Source organism: Cygnus olor, chromosome 14, assembly GCF_009769625.2.
Source record: "Cygnus olor isolate bCygOlo1 chromosome 14, bCygOlo1.pri.v2, whole genome shotgun sequence".
Taxonomy (NCBI): Eukaryota; Metazoa; Chordata; class Aves; order Anseriformes; family Anatidae; genus Cygnus; species Cygnus olor.
In genome coordinates this window covers 14,943,657-14,967,047 of record NC_049182.1, presented here as the reverse complement: position 1 = coordinate 14,967,047, position 23,391 = coordinate 14,943,657, and the positions used below count along the sequence as shown (strand labels likewise).

At 35.4% G+C, this 23,391-nt stretch overlaps 1 protein-coding gene across 1 annotated transcript in view; it reads left to right on the top strand.

The window, feature by feature from the left end:
- Positions 1-23,391, top strand: part of DOCK2 (dedicator of cytokinesis 2) — a 187,111-nt gene that overhangs the window by 121,011 nt on the left and 42,709 nt on the right. Inside the window, exons 30-33 of the mRNA XM_040573039.1 lie at positions 11,755-11,833; positions 19,601-19,701; positions 19,799-19,857; positions 22,423-22,571. Coding sequence (XP_040428973.1) covers positions 11,755-11,833; positions 19,601-19,701; positions 19,799-19,857; positions 22,423-22,571 — 388 coding nt within the window. The remainder of the gene's footprint in view (positions 1-11,754; positions 11,834-19,600; positions 19,702-19,798; positions 19,858-22,422; positions 22,572-23,391) is intronic.

Below are 23,391 nucleotides of genomic sequence, written 5' to 3'. Positions count from 1 at the left end.
TTCAACAGTTGGCATAAAACATTGCCTGGCTCATTGTTTGTCTTGCAGAGAATAAAAAGGGGCGTTTATTTATTTATTCCTAAGAGAGAAAAAAATGCAAGCACTTCAGGTTAGTTTTTGCCCTTGTTTTCAGACATGCATTAGGAGTTAAGACTGATTTATGTAACTAAAGATGGATGACAGCATTGCAGTTTATCCTGAGCAAATAAGACAGAATTTGAAAGGCTGATCTATTGTGTACAAGTAATTTTTTTTTTTCTTTTGGTCTCATTTTCCTTGGGAAACATTTGGCTGGCCTAAGCAGGCTTGACAGAAATGCATTTGTTTTTATCAGGTGCTTGAATTTTCAGGGGGTCAGTCAGAAGGCATTTTCACACATGCTTATGGCATATTGCATAACTTAGTAAATTAAGTACATGAAAAAGTATTCTAAGCAACAAGTATAAACATCTAATGAAAATATCTCTCAGTGCATGCACAGGAAGGTATATGAAACATAATAGGTTCAGATGGCTTTTACTGTTCAGTCATCATTTTAATCATGATTAGTGATAAGATGTGCACTTAGAGGGTTTGTTTCTGCTATGAGACTAAAAATGTCTGTGCTGAAATAAAATTTCCTCTCTGTGTGTGCGTATATATAATGTGTATGTAATGGTCTTTTCAGAGGTAGAACATTTTATTTATTAATCGATTGTTCTTCTACATTGGATATTTGGTGCACAGCGTCTCCAGATTCATGGATTTGTATTTCCTTTCCATTAAATCTAGGCAACTATGTTGCCTACTTTTCTTTCCAAGTTCTCACAAAAGTCAGTACTTTAATAGAGCAAATGGAATAAGATTTGCCTAGGAAAATGGAATAAGGCAGATAAAGAGAAAAGGCAGTTGTTTCACTGTGGATTGTAAGCTTACTTCCATGGAGAGTTACAGTTCCAGCTGATGTGTCTGACTGAGTCATTTAGTGCTTTGCTGTCTTATAAACAGAACATCTCTTACAACCATGTGTGATTAAGTCTGGTTCTGCCTGATGTAACCCTACATTTCAATCACTTGCATCTTCCTAATACCTAATAATACAGTATGTTTACTCACACTAACTGTATGTTGCCCGTTGTTAACCATGTTATGGAATTGTCTGCTTACTGAGCATCTAAACAATTATGTGGTGACTGCAGCAGATCATCCAAGGCCATCTTGACTGCAGCAAGACAGGCTATTGCATATCCTGGTCACAGTACACATTAGGTGTCTATTACGTTTGATGGTAGTCATTTAGTCTTTCATCTAAAACATAGAGAGAAAATATGCTGTGAGTCATCCTTTTCCCCCTCCCACTGCAAAGTGGCCCATCTTTCTTGGGGCTGATTCCTAGGATGCTCATGCTTGTAGAGTATAAGTTCTTCAGAATTACAAGTGAAAATCTCAGTGAGGACAACCACCCAACTCAGAAGAACTTGTTAATGCGGTGTTTTCAGAAATTCAGCAAGATAAACTGTTATTATTCCAGAGACACCTTTGACTTGCATGTCTCTAAGGATGTTTGTAATGTAGCCTGTTATCATAAATAAATAAGGTACCAAGAAAAATTCAGTACCCATAATTTTCATCAGGTGTAGAAGCTATAGAGCAATCTTTCCATGCTCTCTTTTCTGACAAAGAACTTCAGTCAATGCTTCATAGCTGAAGATATTTCTAGGAAATTAAATATGAGACAACTGCATATATGGTAACATTATTTTGAACAGCTATCCTGTATTTTTGAAAGCTACATCACAAAATAACCCTGTTGGTGTATTATGAATTTAATGCATAATGATCTTTTTAAGACATAATCTGTTAGTTCTACCAACTACTACCTCTGTATTGATACAGTTTCAGTAGTGAAGTAGTAAACTCAAGTAAGTAACACTTAAAAAAAAAAAGGGAGATGCATATTTGTCTGTAATACAGTTTGTATTCTTAAATACAAAGCTTCCCTGGAAGTTAAAAAAAACACCATTCTATATTGAATGTGTTTACTTGCTAAGTATTTTCAGTAAGAATGTCTGAAAAAAAGTACATATACCGTTATAAAATAATACAAGTAGAGAGAATTTATTTCAAATACAGAAAATTTATTAAATGGGGAAAAGAAAAAGCAAAGCCCAAATACTTTTTTTTAACCTTTAAAATGTTTTGTTGAGATCATAAATAAAATACAGAGCCTGAATGATACTGCTTTAAAAAGCAACAAAATAACAACAATAAGAAAAAAAAAAGCCCAGTTAGTATTATGCACTGGCTATCCACAGCATTATCCATTACTTTAATGTAATAGTGCAATTTTAATCCTTTGACATTTAAATAATAGAAGTATTTCTTCCTGTAAATTTGTTTATCAAACTATCACCTCTGCACAAGTCTCAGATACATAAAAATGAGGACTAAATGATATGTAGAAATATTGCAGTAAGGGTAAATTAGTGTTAGCAGAGGGAAAATAAATATGACAGTATTTATTAGTGTATGGCATTCTGAAGCAACCATGTTAAGTCAGGTATGGTTCTGACTTTGTATCTTATTCCCAGACTTGATCTAGCACCAAAGACTTGTGATTTTTATTTTATTTTTAATCAAGATATTTCCACTGTGAAAACAATTAGCTGTAGTGCATGAAAAAGGAGAGCAGACTCAAGTGAAAAGATACTCATAGGATAAGGAAAATTACTGAGAATGCTTTTCCAAATACGTTACTTATACCAAGGAGCATTATGCCAGCTTTTTATTCAATTGGTTCTCCAGCTTTGACGTTTCTTGAAAGCATGCTTAAGATCACATTTTCAAAAGAGTTTTGCATGGGTGTGTACCTAATATACAGTTTCAAAAAATTATTTTGTATCCTAAATGGGAGATAAGCAGTTTTTAAAACGTGCTGTTAGTAGATGCTGAATTAAGAGCTGCATATAAACAGATTGCTAGCAAAATAAAGAGATCTCAAATGGAAACTGTCATGTTTTGCATTTGGTTGTATAGCAGCAAAGCAATTGCTCACTCTTGTCTTTGTCTAGGTGTTGCTTTTGTATTACTGTCAAAATACCTGTGATATTTTGTAGCATGTAGTGGTTTTGTATGCTTGGCTTAGCTATTCAAGGTAAGTTTTCAAATAATAAGCACTCTACTGATAAAGAAATTGAATTGTACAAAACAAGTTTTAACTGAGACAGGAGAAGCTGGATAATAGTTACTTCTAAGCAGTTGTTTTCTGACCATGCTGTTTGCACAGAGTCTTGTCATACATTGAAATAAGCATTTAGGAAAATTCTAATAAAAAAGCAATTTTCATTCAATCTGAGTGGTACAAAAATTCTGCTTCAGTCTGTAGTAATACTGAATTGAAACAAAGGGAGAAATATGATTAAATTATGCTACTTTCTTTGCACCAGTGGTCATATTTTTCCAGTTACCATGGAAGTGAATTGCTTCTTAAGTGTTGACATTATGATGCTCTTAATAACAAGATTTCACATGGCTACAAGGTTTTTAAGTAGTGCTTCTGTTTTGCATTGCCCTTCACTTCTAAATTAATGATAGTTTGCCAGTTTATTAGGAAATTATTTCTGTGGTTAATTTGTAAAGATTTTTTGTTATTTAGCCATTATATTTTCACCTGTTTTCTCGGTCTTTCCCCTGCTGTTTTGGTCACTGAAATAGTAAATGTGTGTTTTTAATCTTGCCTGTCACATTGATTGATTGCCTGGTCTCTCTGTGTACTTAATATCTTCAGGTGTAGTTTATAATTGCTGGTCATTGTTTCAGCCATTGATAATGATCAGCATTTGAGATTGGGTCTGACCTGCTTTGCAAGTCTCCGTAATTTCACATGCCATCTTGTAGCTCTACATGCAAGAAGGAAGAGGAAAGATGACAGAGGCCCACAAGAGAATCAGTTGACTTTAGTAGCTGCTTCTCCTTTGTGCCTGCTTCATGTTAAAAAAAAAATATATCTACCAGGTGTCCTCTGCAAAGCATGAGGATGCTCCTATCAAGTCAACATAAACGATATGGAAGCATTATTTTGGCTCTATTTCTGCTCTAGTCTTCATTTAATTGGCATACTAGCAAGACCATGCCTGTCACAGCTCAGAATAGACCTTCAAAATAATAGTTGATGCATCTCCTAGGCTTTGAAAGAACTCTCATATTCTTTCATGCTCAAGTAGAGGGTTCACTAATGAAAGTGCTGATTGATCAGCCTTTGGGGATTACAAAAACAAACTTGCCAAACTAAAGTTAATGCAGCTCCTCCTGTCTTTAATTGTGGGCCACGTTCTCTGAAGGAAAAGCACATAGGGAAGAAGAATTGAATTTTAAAGCCTTTTTGTGTCTTCATTGTTTTTCAGATATGGTATTAAAAATCCAAATTTTTAAAGGTTTCTTGGAGTAAGAGCTTTCACAACACAGGAAATAATGTTCTCTTCAAGCTTGTTTCTTTTTTTCTTATTATCCAGTAAAAGTCCATATTCGATTAATTCTTTGCAGATGTCATTGCAGTGTAATCATACCTTTAGAAGACATAGTGAACATGAGTTTGAGTTCATGTTCATAGATAACTAGATGACTGAATTCAGTCTTCACCTCAGCATCTGGATTACTTTTCTCAAAGTTGAAACGATGAGCTTCCAAATTTTATGCTCTATTGTCTGAACTTGAGAAAGCCTCTCCCTGCTCTTGGACTATTGCTTTAGTAAGGATTCATGTGTGAGAGTCAGAGGAAAGGTGCACTCATGGTTTTGGTCTTTCACAAAATTTTGTGGGCCCAGAATTTTATTTCTTTTATTTAGTTTGGCTACTCAGAAAATTGTATGTGCAGGGCTATGTGAAGAGAGCATTGTTTAAACTGTGAGCAGTAGAGGAGAGCTACTGAGTGCTCAGCCTTTTTGCAACACCAAGCTCTTTTATTTACATGGCTATTCACGGTTTTAAATAGGAAGGGATATTATACTGCTGTTTGTAATTATCTTGGCCACAGTGTTCTGAAACTAGATGCAGAGAAAGGCGTCTTTGGCAAAGCCACTGAAGAACAGCAATGCCAATTTAAGTTGATAGATTGCAGTGGAGAGCCATTACTTAAAAATAATTTCTTAATGCAGTTTCCTGTGGCTTTACCTTCATGCATAAAGTCTGCTAAAGTTCACTTTTTTTTTTAAACTGTAATCATTTCTTTGTTTTATGCTATAAGGAGCTGGTGCACTAGTTCTAACTTGTTTGCTAAAAATAACTTGGAGTTTCAGATCTATTTTTTAGGTTTAACCCCTATTTGCACTTCAAAAGCAAAGACAACATGCAGACCTATATTACTATTAAATAGTCACTTCTAAGGAATAACCTTGGAATCCTACTTTGATTAGCATCATAATGCTTATGACTACATCTTTTCTCCATTTCAGTCCCTATGTTTAAATTTATCTGGAAAACAATTGGAAATAAAATCTTTGTCTTAGCATGACTTATATATTTTCAGCTTTTTTGGTCTTAGATTGTTAGTATATTTTACAGTGCTGTTTGAGCCTTATTTAGAATATACATCCAGTAGTGTAGGATTCTGTTCTTTGGGCTTTAATATGAAGACTTCTTATAGTGCTTGTCAGAATTTGAAATCAAATTCTCTGCCAGTAAAATAAAGGAAAGAAGAAGCAGTAAGACATTGAGAAGGGTACAGGACATAGCAGCAGCTGAACCACGATGATCCTTTTGCTGTTCTAAGCCAAAGCCTTGCCTTTGTATATTTAAATTAAGCCCAGAGACTTTGGCCTTGAAGATCATCCATAAATCTCCAGGCCTAAGAGGCTGGTAAATTAGAATAACAAATGCTTATAAACGCAGAAATTATAATGGAAGTGACTGTGGGTAAAGGAATTTAAATAATTTTAGATCAAAATTGTTTCAATCAATGAGAAAATAAATTCCATATTACTCAGGTAACCGCAGAGAAGCTCTCTCATAATTGAGCACCTGAAATAACATATTTATAGCTCCTTGTAGTGATTAAAGTTAGTGGCAAATGTGAACAAGAGAAGTTTAATAAGAAAAAACATCCAATTGCATTACCTGTATGAGAAACCAAAATCCTGTCCTTTGATCAGTCTGAAGTTGGAAGGCAGAAGTGAGCAGATCTCTCCACATTCCAAGGAATGGTAAGCTCCAATGATCTGCTACGGAAGGAAGGGGATGGGGAGCAGATTGTGGCCCTCACAATCCACAAGGAAATGGCTGGCGACTTGCTACAGCACTTAGATGTACACAAATCGATGGGGCCAGATGGGATCCACCTGAGGGTGTTGAGAGAACTGGCAAAGAACTGGCCCAGCTGCTTTCCATCATTTATCAGCAGTCCTGGCTATCAGGGGAGGTCCCAGTCAACTGGCAGCTATCAAACGTGATGCCCATCTACAAGAAGGGCCGGAAGGTAGACCCGGGAAACTATAGGCCTGTTAGTTTGACCTCAGTGCCAGGGAAGCTCATGGAGCAGATTATCTTGAGTGTCATCATGGGGCACTTGCAGGGCAACCAGGCGATCAGGCCCAGTCAGCATGGGTTTATGAAAGGCAGGTCCTGCTTGACGAACCTGATCTCCTTCTATGACCAAGTGACGCGCTTGGTGGATGAGGGAAAGGCTGTGTATGTGGTCTACCTTGACTTCAGTAAGGCTTTTGACACCGCTTCCCACAGCATTCTCCTCGAGAAACTGGCTGCTCTTAGCTTGGACTGGCATATGCTTTGTTGGGTTAGAAACTGGCTGGGTAGCTGGGCCCAAAGAGTCATGGTGAATGGAGTTAAATCCAGTTGGAGGCCGGTCACTAGTGGAATCCCCCAGGGCTCAGTACTGGGGCCGGTCCTCTTTAATATCTTTATTGATGATCTGGATGAGGGGATCGAGTGCACCCTCAGTAAGTTTGCAGACGACACCAAGTTAGGTGCGTGTGTCAATCTGCTCGAGGGTAGGAAGGCTCTGCAGGAGGATCTGGATAGGCTGGACCGATGGGCTGAGGCCAACTGTATGAAGTTCAACAAGGCCAAGTGCCGGGTCCTGCACCTGGGGCGCAACAACCCCAAGCAGCGCTACAGGCTGGGAGATGAGTGGTTAGAAAGCTGCCTGGCAGAGAAGGACCTGGGAGTATTGGTTGATAGTCGGCTGAATATGAGCCAGCAGTGTGCTCAGGTGGCCAAGAAGGCCAACAGCATCCTGGCTTGCATAAGAAACCGTGTGGCCAGCAGGGCTAGGGAAGTGATTGTCCCCCTGTACTCGGCTCTGGTGAGGCCGCACCTCGAGTACTGTGTTCAGTTTTGGGCCCCTCACTATAAGAAGGGCATTGAGGTGCTCGAGTGAGTCCATAGAAGGGCAATGAAGCTGGTGAGGGGTCTGGAGAACAAGTCTTATGAGGAGCGGCTGAGGGAGCTGGGATTGTTCAGCCTGGAGAAGAGGAGGCTCAGGGGCGACCTTATCGCTCTCTACAGGTACCTTAAAGGAGGCTGTAGCGAGGTGGGGGTTGGTCTATTCTCCCATATGCCTGGTGACAGGACGAGGGGGAATGGGCTAAAGCTGCATCAGGGGAGGTTTAGGTTGGATATTAGGAAGAACTTCTTTACCGAAAGGGTTGCTAGGCATTGGAATAAGCTGCCCAGGGAAGGGGTTGAGACACCATCCCTGGAGGTCTTCAAAAGACGTTTAGATGTAGAGCTTAGTGATATGGTTTAGTGGAGGACTTGTTAGTGTTAGGGCAGAGGTTGGACTAGATGATCTTGGAGGCCTCTTCCAACCTAGATGATTCTGTGATTCTGTAAGTTATGCTGCACTGTGACAAGATAATTCCTTTCAGTGATTTTTCAAGATAATTTCTTCTGAAGTTGGGTAGTACGTGCTACATTTTCCTGAGCTGTTCTGGGGTCCAGTCTTTTTACGATCTATTTTCTATCTGTATCTTCTCTGTTATGTCAGTTATAATACGTAAATGACATTATGAATAATCAAGTAATGAGAATGATTTCTCCAATCAAATGAGTTATCTTTCTCCTCTTGGAGCGATGTTTAGTTCTTTGAAGAGGAATATTTTTTTCAATATTCATTAAAATTATACTTTCCATTTTCATCAAAATCTCAGTGTTTATGTGAAGTGAGCCTGTTTCACTTCACACTTGTGGCTAGTTAACTAATATGCCCTTCTTCTGAAGGGGGAAATTGAAGCATATAAATACCAAGTCACTGAGGTAGGTACAGCATGGCATTGGCAGGAGCCAGGAACAGAATTCAAACCTACTGCCTTACAATGACAGAAATAGACTCATCCTCTAGGCAAAATACAAAAGCACAAAAATATTTGGAACTTGACAGCATGGAAGTATTGCATGCTTTTTGAAAATGTGTAATTCCAGTATGTCAGATAAAAGATATCTGTGAGAAAGAAAGAGGTATTCACACAAAATAGCATACATAGGATTATATTGTATAGAACTCTATCAATATTTTTAATATGATTATTAATTTTTACTGGACATTAAGTACATTCTTATACTTTTTGTAAAGTGTCCTTGGGGCTTTTTATGTATGGCAAACATTAAACCACAAGCTCTTCACAAAAATTTTAAAATATGGTACACACAAAATACATCCGTATTATGAAGCAGACTCGCAGTAGTATAGTTCATGCACATTTAGGTCATTATGATTATTTCTACTCTATTTTGCACTATATTTCTGTGCTAAAAGGCAAAGTACCTCGAAGTCTTGGTTTTTTAATTGTAAGACAAATTATCAGCACCATACTAGGTTCTGCCCAAACAGGATATTTAGGTGGTGGATTAAGATGTGAAAACACAGAAGATGGGAAAGGGAAAAATAAGCTCAAAGACTGAGGACACCCCCTTCTACCCCAACAGAAAACTTTGAGTGAAGGGAAAACTGTGAGCAGTTGCAGCTTAAGAACTTGATTATGTGAGTTGGCAAGAATTTACTTTGTAAATCAAAGGAGAAGCTAGAACAATATAGTTCTAGAGAAAACATGTGACACTAAAAGGGCCTTGACCCAAATTTTCTACTTGGAATAATACCCCTACTGTTCTGTTTATGCTGGCAGACCAGAATACAATGTAGGTGTCTGCGTTCTGCCTAGCTATGTATTTTTTGTGTGTGTGTGTGGACCATTCTTTTTAGAATTCCTTTTTAAGCAAAATCTTAAACTGTTTTTATCAAGTATCAGGCAGTTCTGTAGAGATAAATGTACCCATGAGAGTAAAGCATTAGCGAAGAATGTTTAGTTTGTTGTGGGTAGTGGGGGGCAGTGCGCTGAGGAAATCTCGTTTCCCAGAATAAGACTAAGCCACAGAAGAGGCCAAAAGCAAAGTACGATAGCCTATTCAGACCAACATAAGCTGAAATTGTGGTGGATAGGCAGGGCAGTTCCATGAGCATGTAGAGGTTGTTTATAGAGAGTGGTGGTAGCCTGGAAGAACAGTGTTGAGCAAAATGAGGTCTCTTGAACTTGAAGTGATTTGACGACACTCAGCATTTCACAGATCAGACCCTTAATTCAACTGGCAAAATTAGCTGAACTAGTGCTAGTGAAGATTAGATCAAACTGTTTCCAAGTCCACTGGACAAAAGTTCATCCAAAAGTGTGCGATGATGAGGGAGAGAAACACAGCACCCTTAGAAATGTAGTACCTTCCAGTGGCAGTTACTGTAGTAGTTCGAACTGTACTGTCTGTCTGATCACATGAAATAAGAAAGAAATCAGGGGAAATAGCAAGACACAGCACTGTGTACAAACTATTTTATTTCCTTGATCACATCAGTGTTAAGGAGTAATTTGGATGGATGGAGAGAAGGGTTTAGGTTTTCACAAAGATGTTTTTTAATCATTGAAAACCATAATTATAACAAAGGATTTCAATCTAGCCAGTCAAGTTGTTGTTTTAATGAAGCAGTGTACTACCCTTCGTAGCAGGTAAGTAATACTCCCTTTCAGAAGTCTGTTGAAAGCTCATCTTTTGCTTTGCCTACCTCATTAAGAATCTAAGAATCTGAATTTAGCCCTTCCAACATTTTTATTTTTTTTTTAGTGATGAGACCTACATCCATTTCACCTGGTATTTTGTTTCTGACAGTGGCTTGTAAAAGATTCCTAGAAACAGTATAACAACAGAGCTGGGAGTTAAGTAACACTGATTGCTATGTTCTCCCAGCCTCCAGTGACTGATGACATTTAGTAGTCCTCCTCTGATTTTTGTCTTTGATGCATCTAATCGCTGATATAAAATTCAGGCATTCACAGCATATTGTAGAAATGATTTACACAGCTTATTTCTTATTTTGAATATACACCATGATTTTGTTCAGTGTTGTGCGCTTCTTGCATGAAAAATAGCAAACAATAGGTCTCTGTTTCTGTGGTACTTGAAATTTTATAGGTTCTACCATAACCCTCCATAGTCATATTATGTCCCCTGACTGAAGAAACCAAATATTAGCCACAGTCCATTAAACGTAATCATGTAATCATTTTTGTCACATTTGTTTGCTTTTCTTCTCTCTCTGTCTCTCTGGTATTTCTTTATCCTTTTGATGAGAGGCTAGAACAGCAGACAGTATCCAACACAAGGATGCAACTTTCCTTTGACAGTAAAGTACAGATACCCTGTGTTCTTTTAAACATTTGCTAACAATTCAAATTAATTAATTGTTTTTTGCTTTTTTTCTTCTATTTTTTTTCCTGATGCCACTAAACAGTTATTTGGTGTTTTTTGTGGACCTGCTTTTTACAACTATTAAATCTTTTTCCTGATTGGTAGTAGCTAGTTGATAGTCAGTGACTGTGCTTGAGTAGGATTGTTTTTCCCTTGTGTTCAGGACTTTCAGGCGGCAGTATATTTGTCCCCACAGTGTTTGCAACAAAAATATTTCAACTTAAAACTAATGATTTTAGCCTTGAAGTAGAGGGAATTGGATGATTTGCTTTTCAATTTGTAAATTGAATGAAACTGTTTATTAAACTTTATAAATTTAGAGCAATACAGTTGATCTTTGTTTTACAAATATATTGTGCTGGAAAGTTAGACAAAGAAATCTGCTGTACAAATGTCATTTAATCTTGCTGCTTTAATAATAAGTACAAATAGATGCTGCTTTTCAAGCTAGAGGCATCACGTTTACAGTCTTCCACTTGGAGAATATACTGTGTATTAACTCAGTTTTGAATGTGGTTTTATAAGCCACCTGAGGAGGAAGATGGACAGAGGTGTCATCTTCATCTCCAGCCACCTATGAGAAAACTAAAAAGTTTTATTTTAATTGGTGAAATGCAGTGGCAGCTCCTAACTGATGAGTGCAGGAACTCTTTCAGCTGTCAAACCTATGAGGAGGATGCAATAACATCTTGTAAATGAGCTGCTCTGTCACACAGAAGGTAAAATTGTGTCTGAAAACACAATATGTTTTTTCAAGAATATAATGTTTTATGTAGCAGAGGAAAGAAAAGATGTCTGAATTTTTCAGGGAAGATCAATAAAATTTTTGATAGCTATGCTTAAAATGGCTGATGCATAAGTAACATGTCACATACATGAACACAACAGGTTCGTTCTGTATGTGTGAACCTGGATTCTTTTAGTGTCTTCAGTGTTTAAAAGTGTTTTCATCAATTAAATTCCACACAAGATTAGAGTAGAATTCCAAAGAATATATTTATTGATCTATGTCTTTTTTTTTCTTTTCTTCAGGGTGTTCTTGAGAGCCATCAACAAATTTGCAGAGACAATGAACCAAAAATTTCTGGAGAATATGAATTTTGAAGTCCAAGTAAGTATTAAGGTTTTTAGCTGAGCAGAAGTAGCACATATATTCTAGTCTGTCATTCTGGTCTGTCAGAGCCCTTCTGATATTTTGTTGATAGTAAAAATACTATTGATTTGAGTTCTGTGGGATCAGACTATGATATGATGTGAAAATCTGACTTCTGTTGTTCATGATAAGGGACAAGTGAGGATTTTTGCACTGTGATTCACTTAAAATAGGCAAGCAGACAACCCCTTTTCTTTTCCTTTTCTTTTTTTTTGTAATGCATATAACCTTTACAGTATCACATATATGTACATAGGGTAGAATGAGTTTAAATTTGTTTGATGCCTAGATTATTTACCATTTATAATTTATTTCTAATTTTTATCTTGCCTGATATTTCTTTCTTTATTTTTCTTCTTCATTTTTTACTTGCTTGTTTTTTGAGCGTTTTTCTTTCAAAAATAATTTAAATATGGGCTTTTGTTAGTGTGCTTACTGTCATTCTTTTTAACTTTGCCATGCATTTTATCATGACAAAAACAAATAAAATGTATTTGGTGGACATAAGTATAGCTACCAGAACCATGCTAGCTACTGTAAAGATTGCGTATCTGTAAAAATTTTACCAAGGAACTCAATACCTGTTTAAAATTTTAAAGCAACAGTCTAAACTTGGAACTTTTATTTAAGATAAGCTTCCCGTGGTGTTTCTGCACATTCCAGAATGTTATCAAACATAACCAAGGACATAGGAGTTAAACACTGAACCTTGTAGCTCAAGGGCATGTATTAATGCTTGTGCTTTTACTCATGACTTGTCAAATATCTGAAGGCTTTGAGTAACCTAAACAACATTATAGTAAATGAATAATGCCATTAAAGAATTGCAGTTTTCACAAAAGACTTAAAAGTGAAAATCAGGCAGATATTTATATTTTCTTCATGAATAAAAGTTCTGAAGACCTTTTATAACAGTACCCTAAATGCACTTTTAAAAAAGCTGCTTTGGACTAAAAATGCCAGAACAATGCAAAATATATTGTCTAATCTTTTCTTAATTAAAAATCTAAATTTGGACACCCACTGTTATCTGTACTTATTCAGATCGTAGCTCAAAAATTTAATGTCCTGAATATTTTTGTTGTTTTTCATGTTTACATGATTTGAAAAAAAATCTATACATGGATAAAATAAGAGTTTTGCAACTACTCAGACTGTGTAGACTTGAGTACAGAAAAGCACTTAAAACAAAATATATATATATTTGAATTGAGAAACTTGAGAGATCCTTTAGTGGATCTTCTTCATTTTCTGAGGATCAATTTTATCTTGAGCTATAGTTCAAGAAAAATTTTAATCATTACTAGGAAATGAGCAAATGACAACAAAAAAAGATATCATTTGTTTAATGACTTGTCCATAAGCAAGCATGAGCAGTGATTAACTCCAGGTAAATGGGTTCCTTCCATTGTTTATTAAATAGTTTCCTTTACAATTTCCCTCTAAGGCTGTTACTATTTTTAGATTTAATATTTGGCTTTCCACTGTTGTTTTTAAGTATTTTTAGTTAAAAACAAACAAGCAATCCTTCTTTGTGTAGCTGTTGTGGTACTTGTATATTTTTATTTTACCTGTTAAGGTACCAAGAGTCTAGTATAAAGTAGCTTTTGTTTTAGCTGCTGTTTTGCAAAAGAAAATTCTAAATCAAGCTTAATTTCATTTTTATTTAACCATTACCTCATTGATGGGCTTTCTGGATACAGAATAGTGATGAGAAAATCAAGTTAAACTTTGAGATGCCTTTCCTGCATAGGAAAGCAAGTCTTTGGGATGTCTTTAAGGTGTCTGTATTCAAAAGAAATTTAGGGTTTTTAAAGAAATATTTACTTTAATGAAAATAAAAAATACATTTACATTTCATAGGGAATGTATTTATTGCCAAAAATTGTACAAGTCTGCAGATAGAAACAAATGCCAGCATATTGCTTTTTAGTATTCAGTTCAAACTCTTGCATTATAAATATTACAATGCAACGAAAGTATCAGTAGGCAAAAATTGGCAGTTGATGGAAGCTTGGTATCAGAAAGATAAGTTCAAAACTTCTAACCAGTTTGGAATTTCTCTCTATAGAATAATATATATTATATACTATAATATATATTGAGCAATATATAATATATACAATAGGAATAGCGTATGTCAGTGTGGTGAAAATGCTGGAGTTGCCTACTGGCAAAGTTGAAAAATTATGTTAAATTATGTTACAAAGAATAAATTCTTTGTAAATGAGCAAATGGTTTATACTGTTTGTAGGGTCATGTTTTCTTATGCACAGAATCTAGTTATTAACAATTATAGAAAAATCTTAATTAAAAATAATTAAAAGAAAGCCATTTAAAGCACAGTGAAGTAGGTCTGAGTATTTTTCGCTTGGCAGAGTGGTTACGTGACTGCGTAGCAGACAACCCAGCCAAACAAAACAAGTAGACTGTGAAGTAATTGAGCAAATAAAAAATAATACATCTAGATCAAAAGTAATGCAGAATTTTTTGCTAGTCTGTTGAAGGTTGTTAAATGGAGGATAAAAGGTTCCTGGCCTTTTTCCTGCTTCCAAAGCAGAATTGCTTTTTTACTCACAATGTGATTCAGGCAGAAAGTGAAGAAGAGGTGTCATTTAGGACCTGTAAAGGATGTGGCTGCAATCTTTAAAACTGTTCACAAACTTAAAGCCCTAGGGCTTTAATAACAGAGCTGCACAGCACAGCAGTGATGTGCCATTCTACATAAATGTTCTGCCTTAGCCTGTAATAAGCTGGGTACATGGAGCCCATTTATGCGAAAAGCCCTTTTTAAAATTCCAGTGCTTGGTTACCTACAATAGGTCTGAATATTGTGACTGTCACTGGCAGCGGTCAGCCAGGAAGTGCCAGAGCTGTTGTTTGGTTTGAGAATCATTATAAAAGATTCTTACAAGTAACTTAAAAGAGGTTGTATGATGTCTGAATTTATATGCCTGCAGGGCAAGTAAGTTTTTTTGTTTTTTGTTTTTTGTTTTTTGGGGGGGGTTGTTGTTTTTTGAGTGTTGCATGCAGGCTTTATATTCTGGATGTATTCAGATCTGCTTCAGGCAGTCCTGGAAAACAAATCAGATTTAGAAATTGCACGCAACAGGTGTTGTTCAATGTAATACCGACGTAACCTAGAATAATAAAGACAGGAATAACTAAGAGGCATTTGGTACAGAATATTTACAGTTGTGTTGAAATAGAAAATTGAGAGTTGCAGAGCAAACAATTTTATAGGGGAGAAGAGAGTGTATTGCTATTGTGTTTGACGAAAAATAGACCATGAAGCAAAGATGGAAGAAGGCTTGCAATTGTCATGGTACTCTAAGTTCATAAATGCATACAGTATAAACAGGTTAGGAATCATGCATCATACATTAATGTGCATTATTCAGTACTGAAATTAAACTGGAAAATATAGACTTAATGCATGCAAATCTGAAGTTTAATAGGAGTTGCTGGAATAGGTAAAAACCTTCCATATTTAGCAGTTTATATCCTCTTCATGTCTCTGTATTTGAAATACATTGTTGGATTTAAGTTAGACACAAAGAATCATAGAATATTCTGAGTTGGAAGGGCCTAACAATTGTCATCAAGTCCAACACTTGGCTTGATACAGGACTACCTAAAAATGAAGCCATATGTCTGAGAGCATTGTCCAAATCCTTCTTGAAATCTGGCAGGCTTGGTGCCATGACTGTGAGTATTGAATCAGACTATCCTGCAAGTCTGTGAAATGTTTCTCACTTAAAGATTTTAAAAAAATTGACTCATCAGACATCTGCCTGAAGGGATTTAGCTGATTTTACTTTGGAAATAATCTGTATTAAGTGACCTGTCAGGTTTCCTTCCAAATGTGTTCTGTGTTTACAATGAGAATAAATTCACTGAAGGGTAAACCATGTCATCGAAGGTTTGCAAGTACAGAAAGTGTAATAGTTTAAGCTATTTTATTCAGGATGAATATAGTAAGGAGATGTATTGATGGCACACAAGGAAAGTTAAAAAAAAAAAAAAAAAGAAAGGTAAATTAAGAAAGCAAGTCTAAGTTTAGACTTTCTTCCTAAGACCGTGATGGTATATCTTAATGGTGTTCAGTGTCTTTGATTTCTTTGTTGCATTTTGTGTTGATAAGAAGTCTTATCTGTGAGTTTATAAATTGCTTATATTTTCTCTTTTCCCTCTTCACTTTCTGCATGTGCTCTCAGTATTGCAGTTTTGATTTTTATTACACAGTCATTGAAGCACTGTTTTAAAAGTGTGGATAAGCATTTAGAATCTTTAAAATTTAGTCAGATTTTGTAAATGTCTGGCCAGCTTGGTGAAAAGAAATTATGGTACTGAAGAAGTAAAATGCTTAACAATTTTTGAGAGGCAGAGAGAACTGCAAATCACCTAAGAAATCACATATGAAAAACAGCTGGTAGCTTTATTAACAAGTGTCTATTTTCTTTGGAAATAATAGATACAATACGGAAAGCAGACCAATTCTTGAAAGACCTTTCAAAATTCTTTTATGTGACTCCAGGCAAGTTGGTTGTGCAGACCTGCCTTTTCTTCTATGTATTTGCTAAACATGCTGCCACAAAGAGGAGTGCCATGAAGATTGGGCATGAATTCTTTAGGAGTTACTTGTAAATTAGGCTGAATCATAAATAAAATTAGTATTAGTATCTATTCTTTCTGTGCTTTATTATTTTAGAATGCATATTTTAGTGACTTAAAGGATTGTATGATTTATGTAAATATTCATTTTAACCTGTGTAATCACTCTTGGGTAATGTACTGCATGCTAATGTTCTTCAATGCAAAGCCATTGGCTGCATGCTTATGGGGAATTAGCCTACAAAGGAAATTGATTTGTTATGTAAAGCTAATAAAGTCATTGTCAGAGTCCAATACTCCATAACCAGGTTCCTTTAGATGCTCCACACATGGGGGCTGTAATGTTGAATATCAAATTTACTTAGATGAAGATAGCTGATATTACATGAGGTTTCTGACTTAGCAGAGTCTTACTGAAAAAACAATAAAAGTGTAAATTAGACTTTGTAAAATTTAACAATTGCAATAGACCGTTCAATTACAATACCGATGTGATTCCTGTTACCAATCCCTGTAATATGCTTACAGTCATGAAGCTGGTTGTCCCCTGTCTCTGGGAAGGAATAAGTGGGTTGAAGAAAGCTCAAAACTGCTGCTATTTTCAAAATTATTTTGTTAATTGCTTAGTTTTTATATTCTATGTTGAGCTGAGCCACATAAGCATTCCCTCCATGCTGGTCTGGCTATCTCAGAGACATTCACTCTCTTGTCAGAGACATTCACCCTCTTGTAATTAACTTGGGGTGAAACATTTATACCACCAGTTCATCCAGTCAACTGGGATACAGTCAGTTGACCCACTCATCTGGCAGAGTTTTTTATCGTAAACAAAGGCCATGCTCTGGTCCCCTTTGTGGTGAGATAGCCACATTGTTCTATACTGTCCCAGTCAGACGCTGCATCTCAGTATGAATTGTAGTGAGTAACTGCTGACTAATTATAGGAAAGGGTCACTTCTTAGCTCTTGCTTGGTCTCTGAGGGCTCTGTCCCTAAGCCAACAGCTCATCACTGGAGCTCATGTTGACAAGCAGCGAAGTGTGAGCATTCATACTCAGCAAGAGAGCTCTGATCCTTGTTTTGTGACACTGTCCTATTTTACTTCAGCCCTACCACATGCTAGATAACTTGATATTCAAATGCAAAACATCTTGGGATGTTATTGTGGGCTTAAGAGAAATCAAAACTTGTATCATAGATAAACATTTTGCATTTTTCATCTGTCCATATGTGCCACTTTTTATTATTCAGAGATTACTTTGCCCCTCTGGGTTTTCGTGTTAGTTTTGGTTTTCAAAAGTTTGCAAGTTATAGTGTTGTAATTCAGAACACTGCATTTTTTTCGGTCATCAGAGTATTCTGTGGAAGAAATTAAATGTATTTTATAAATAAGGATATTGTGTCTTTAGGGTGTGTTTCTAACAAAGGTAGCATTGAACTTGGAATTATTATGTGAATAAATGCAGTGATAAGGCATCATTTTTCTCCCCATAAACAGGAGTGATTGGAGAAATGTTCATTTTACAGGTGTAATTAACAAATGCAAACTGTATTCCCTATATATTGATAAATACAGCTGACAGACTCTAAATTGATCAAATTAGTTTTTAATAACCTTTGATAAGGGGATATAGAGGCTTTTGAGAGCACAAATAATATTTTTCCTGGGGAAAATGCTCTGAATTAGCATATACTATTAGTGTACTGTCAAACATTAGATATGAACATAATGTAAATGTTTTTATTAACGGGGAAGAATCTACAGCTTTACCTAGTGCTAATATTCAAATGTAATTTTTGATAAGGCTTTGATTGGTTTGGATGAATTCAGACCATCTTTGAATTGTATAAATGTCTCCAATCAAATGCCATTTAAATCTGCTCATCTATACCTACTCTCCTGAACTGCAAATACGTACAGACAGAAACAGCTTCCCTAAAGACTTTTGGATAAACAAGTCTGTTAAGTAGAGCTTTAGGTGGGCTTCCAAGGAATAAATGTAACACATGATCTTTTTGATGTTACAGAGAGGATATTTTCAAGTTTTATTTATTTTAGGAAAGATCTGTGGTTTTGTGTGTTGGTATCTATTCTATATGGTTACTTGTGCACAGGGGGGTTTTCCAGGCAATAAAGGACAAAGGTCACATAAGTTTTTGATGAAACATTAGATTCCTAGAGTATTTAATGTGGATTCCCAACATAGGATTGTATCTCACCATGTAAAATCAGTTAAAAGCTCTGTAGTTATGTTTTGTTTTCCTTCCATCCTTCAAATTGCTTGATTGCATTCACTGTTTTCTTTCTGCTTTCTCACTAATACCTATTACACATATTTTTAGATGTAAATATCTTTTTACCTCTATGTAAATGAAGTATTTACATGAAGTGTCTAAAACTATTGTTGACTATTTAGAAGCTTCTTAAGGTATTATTTACTTCCTTGAATTTGTGTTTCCTACTGCAGTTTCTTTTTTCCCTCCCATCTTTAGCATATGAGAGAAGTATTTCATTTTGATTGCCTGGAGAACAAATAATCTGCCTTCAGAAATGAAAGGCTCCGCAATGGAAATATAAGGCTTACTTTGTACATGACTCAGTACTAACAGTAGTTTTTCAGGGCAGTATTTTGTCCTTGTTTCATGTAGACAGCTCTTAACAAAATATACTGGAATTTCACACACATTATTGTTGAATTAGAACTCACAGAGAAGAGAGTAGATACTTTCTGAAGTAGGTGTCAAACAAAGTGTAATTACATTGGGTGCCTTTAGGTCCGAGTTGTTAAGATTCACTTGCTTGTAATGTATTCCACTTCTGCTGTGGTTCATGGTTTAATGTTGTTAGCTAATGAATCTCATATAAATGTATTTTAGCAATATTTATTCAGCTGCTGTACTATCAAGAGCAAATGTGTAGTAGTGGTTATTAAAATTCAACTTTCTTGCATTTCTGCTAATTGCATAATACTAATGATGTACAACTTCGCATAATATAAAAATCTCAAATTGTTTGCATCATTTAGTTTCATAAATTATTCAGTATTATGCATAGTTTAGTATTGCTTGGCTTTGCTCAAAACCATTATAATTTCCTTATATTTAATTTACAGCTGTGGAACAACTATTTTCATTTGGCTGTGGCTTTTATTACCCAAGATTCACTACAACTAGAAAACTTTTCTCATGCAAAATACAACAAAATCCAGAACAAGTAAGCAAAAATATATACTTCATCATATGTCTTTAATTTTTTAATAAAATGATGATAAAGTTTAGGGTAAAGATATTTTACTTTTTTTTTTTTCTAGATACGGAGATATGAGACGTTTAATTGGCTTTGCTATCCGTGATATGTGGTACAAACTTGGTGAGTAGGCAAATGAACTTAATTACACCCGAATGCATAGCATATTGCATGTTTTGCTGAAAAATATCTGATGTGAAATGCTTTTGTAAATGTTTGTGGAATTTGACACTGTAAGATGTTTTCACTCTCGTGACTAAGCTTGGTACTGACACAAAATACTGTCTGAGTATCGTCTATTATTTATTACCACAAGAACTCCCAAACTTCTCTCAAATTTCAAAGATGGCTGAACTTTATTTTGCTGAAATTGAGAACCAGATAAATTTTCCCAGAGTAGGTTGCTCCTGATTCATGTTAAGTGTGTTTATCTTAAAGGTAGTCATGACAGAAGTCTTTTTTGGTTGCTGAATATACAGTAAGTTCTTTGAAATTAAAATGTCAAACAATTAGAGCTCTTGTTACATCTTGTCAAAGGGTCACCTTCATGAATACAAGGCAAGATTTAAAGTGCTTGGCTGGATGCAAAGGGGGAAGAAATAGGCAAGATTTGAAGTGGTTGGCTGGAGGTGAAAGGGAAGGCATGATTTATCCTGAACGAAGTACCATAAGCACAATATGAAGGATGTTAAGAACTACGTTACTTAATTTATAGATCTTAAGGACCCACTAAGCAGATAACTGTGTAGAGGTGAACCAGGTTTTTACCTGGTAATCTTTTTGTATGCACATTGATTGAGGGCTCATCCATTTCAGTTTTTAGGCAAATAGTAATAATTCTGATTTCCATTAAACAGGAAATCCTCTTTTGACAAGAGGATAGACTGATGAAGTATCCAGTTTATGATTTCCACCAAGTGGGCAATAACACAACAGTTGAAGATATTATGTAGGAAGTTGAAGACGCTGTTTCTGACTGATTTTTAGGATGAACTTGAACCTTATCTTTTCTCAGGCAGGCAGGGGAGATTTAACTTCCTGTTTTCTTGCAATAAATTTTTTATTGATTGAACAAGAACAGCAGTGCTAACAAGAAATATTCAAGATGCATTGAGGAAAAAATCTTTTGAAGACACTATTTTAGAGAGTAAAAAATTGTTCTGAAATTTATACCAGAATGGAATGTCCAGTCTAACAGTGTCAGTGCTACCACGGATAGACAGCTCTTCAGGTTGGAGCATGTATACAGCTAATTTCCTAAAGAAATCAGCATACGGAATTCATGTGGGCAGTGCATTGTATGTTTTCCTTTTCCGTTTTCCTTTTCCATATAATTTATTATTTTATTCATAAATACAGTATTGGGCAGTACACATACCTGTCTGCCTGATATACCATATTTGTTGCAAAGAAATGTTACTTCAAAACAAGGGGATATTTAAAAAAAAAAAAAAAAATCAGGCTTTTTCTATAGCTTTAATAAAAAGGAGTCCGCATTCTGAAAAGCAGTACAATGTCTTGAGTATAAACCATGCTGGAGATTTACAGCAAGATTGATACAGACAAATGCATGAAAAATCTCATACTGTAACCTCTATTATAGTTTCCTTTCAAATTATAAATTGCCTTGTTCTTTGAGGCAGATGATCTTCCTTTGTCCATTTAAGTCATTGTGATGTTTGAGATGTTACTCTTGATCTCTGAAAAGGAAATAACAGTTGCTGATGGCAGCATAGTCTTTCAAAAGATTTTTTTTTTTCCCCCTGTCCAGACAGTCATGTGCTAAGGTCTTTTTTTGTTTTTAAGATGAGTCTTGGTCAGGCAATGGATATTGCTATCATTTAGCTTAAGATTTCTGCTTTTTTTTTTTTTTTTTTTACTCATATAAGAGGATTTTATTGGAGATTATTTTTACAGGTGAAGGAATAACTACATAATACATGTATATGTAATTTTTGAAAACCACAGAAATTCATGTAAAGTATTAGAAATGAATCAGTTGTCATAAGATTATTTTCCATTTTATTGACATTACTGATTGTACTAGGATTAGTAATAATTTTTATCAACGTGACTGGAAGAAAAAATAATGTTGCATAAAACAATTGACATCATTGTTCAGTTATGCTTAAAGTTACAACATTATGGCATCCACGTGAGGGAAGAATTAGATTACTTTTATTTATGGAATAAGTCCAGTCATATCTGTTTGTGAGAATATTTTAATTTCCTTATAAGCTTCAGGCACACATTCTGAGACAGGTCATTGGATTTTGATGGTGGTCTAATCCACATCTCTCTTTTTTTTTTTTTTTTTTTAACACTATGTGGCATCCCATTTGAAGCTCTCTAGCTGAGAGAATTTGAAGGATTCCAAGATTTTTTTTTCTTGCCACTCAAAGAATTTAAAAGAGGATGTTTCCCGGTGAAAAACCAAAATGTTCATACAAAATCTCAACTCGGCTGGTATACGTTTATATTTCTGGCATTGAATTCTGGCATCTTGGAATGAGAGTATATTTATTAACTTTTTTTAGCTTTTGAAAAGGGGTAGAGATGAAGCTCTAAGGCTGTTATTACCATAGGCAGTTAAAAAAACTGCTTTAAATGATTGCATGCCCTTAAATGTTTTTTTCGTAAACATTTTTTCCTCTCCTCTCAAATATCTAATGTGTCATTCTATTTTAGGCCAGAATAAAATCTGCTTTATTCCGGGGATGGTTGGACCCATCCTGGAAATGACACTTATTCCAGAGGTTGAACTACGAAAAGCCACGATCCCAATTTTCTTTGACATGATGCTGTGTGAATATCAAAGGACAGGAGAATTCAAAAAGGTAATTACAAATATAATATGATTTTTTTTAAATGTCATGTAGCCAGTTTATATCTGGCAAATATTTATTGTGTGGGTTTCTCTGTTTAGAGAAAGTAAAATTCAAAATATTGAGAACAAAAGGCAGAGCTCTTGCACAAGCCAGTTTAGGCTTTCCAAAGTGGATTAGTTGGAATTGAGAAAAATGTCTTTCAAAATGACAGCAATAATGCACTGGACAAGAGCCCAGAGAGTTTAGAGAATCTTCATCAGAAATTTCAAAATTTTACTGAACAATGTCCTGAGTGGCAAGACATTACACTGAAGTCAGTCCTCAGTTAAATAATAGGTAGAATTAAATGATTTCCAGGGGTCCCTTCTCGTTTAAATTTTTCATGATTCCTGTTCGTAACATAGATCTTTACACAACAAAATTTTAAATTTTTAATAAGGAGCGTCTGACAGAAGTTGCAGTGAGTAGTTTTAAATGAATTGCATATTATTAGATTTTCAAATAAACTTTTAAAAATATGTACTTTGTGAAAAATAACCCCTTTGAAGAACTGACATTCCAAAAATGTTTTCTACAGGAATTTTAGAAAAAAAAAAAAAAGTATTTTAAAATCACAAATATTGCATATTTTTGACATAAAAGAAATAGGATGGTGGAATAGGGCACTTGGGGAGTGTGGTCTAGATCTCTTTCCACTGCTTAATATGTGAATTTGGACAGTTAGCATCTGTCAGTTTCTCTCCTAGCTGACTTTTCCATTCTTTGCAGACTCTTTGGGCATGGATTTCTTTTTTTTCTGAGTTTGCACACTGCCTTTCACAGTAAATTT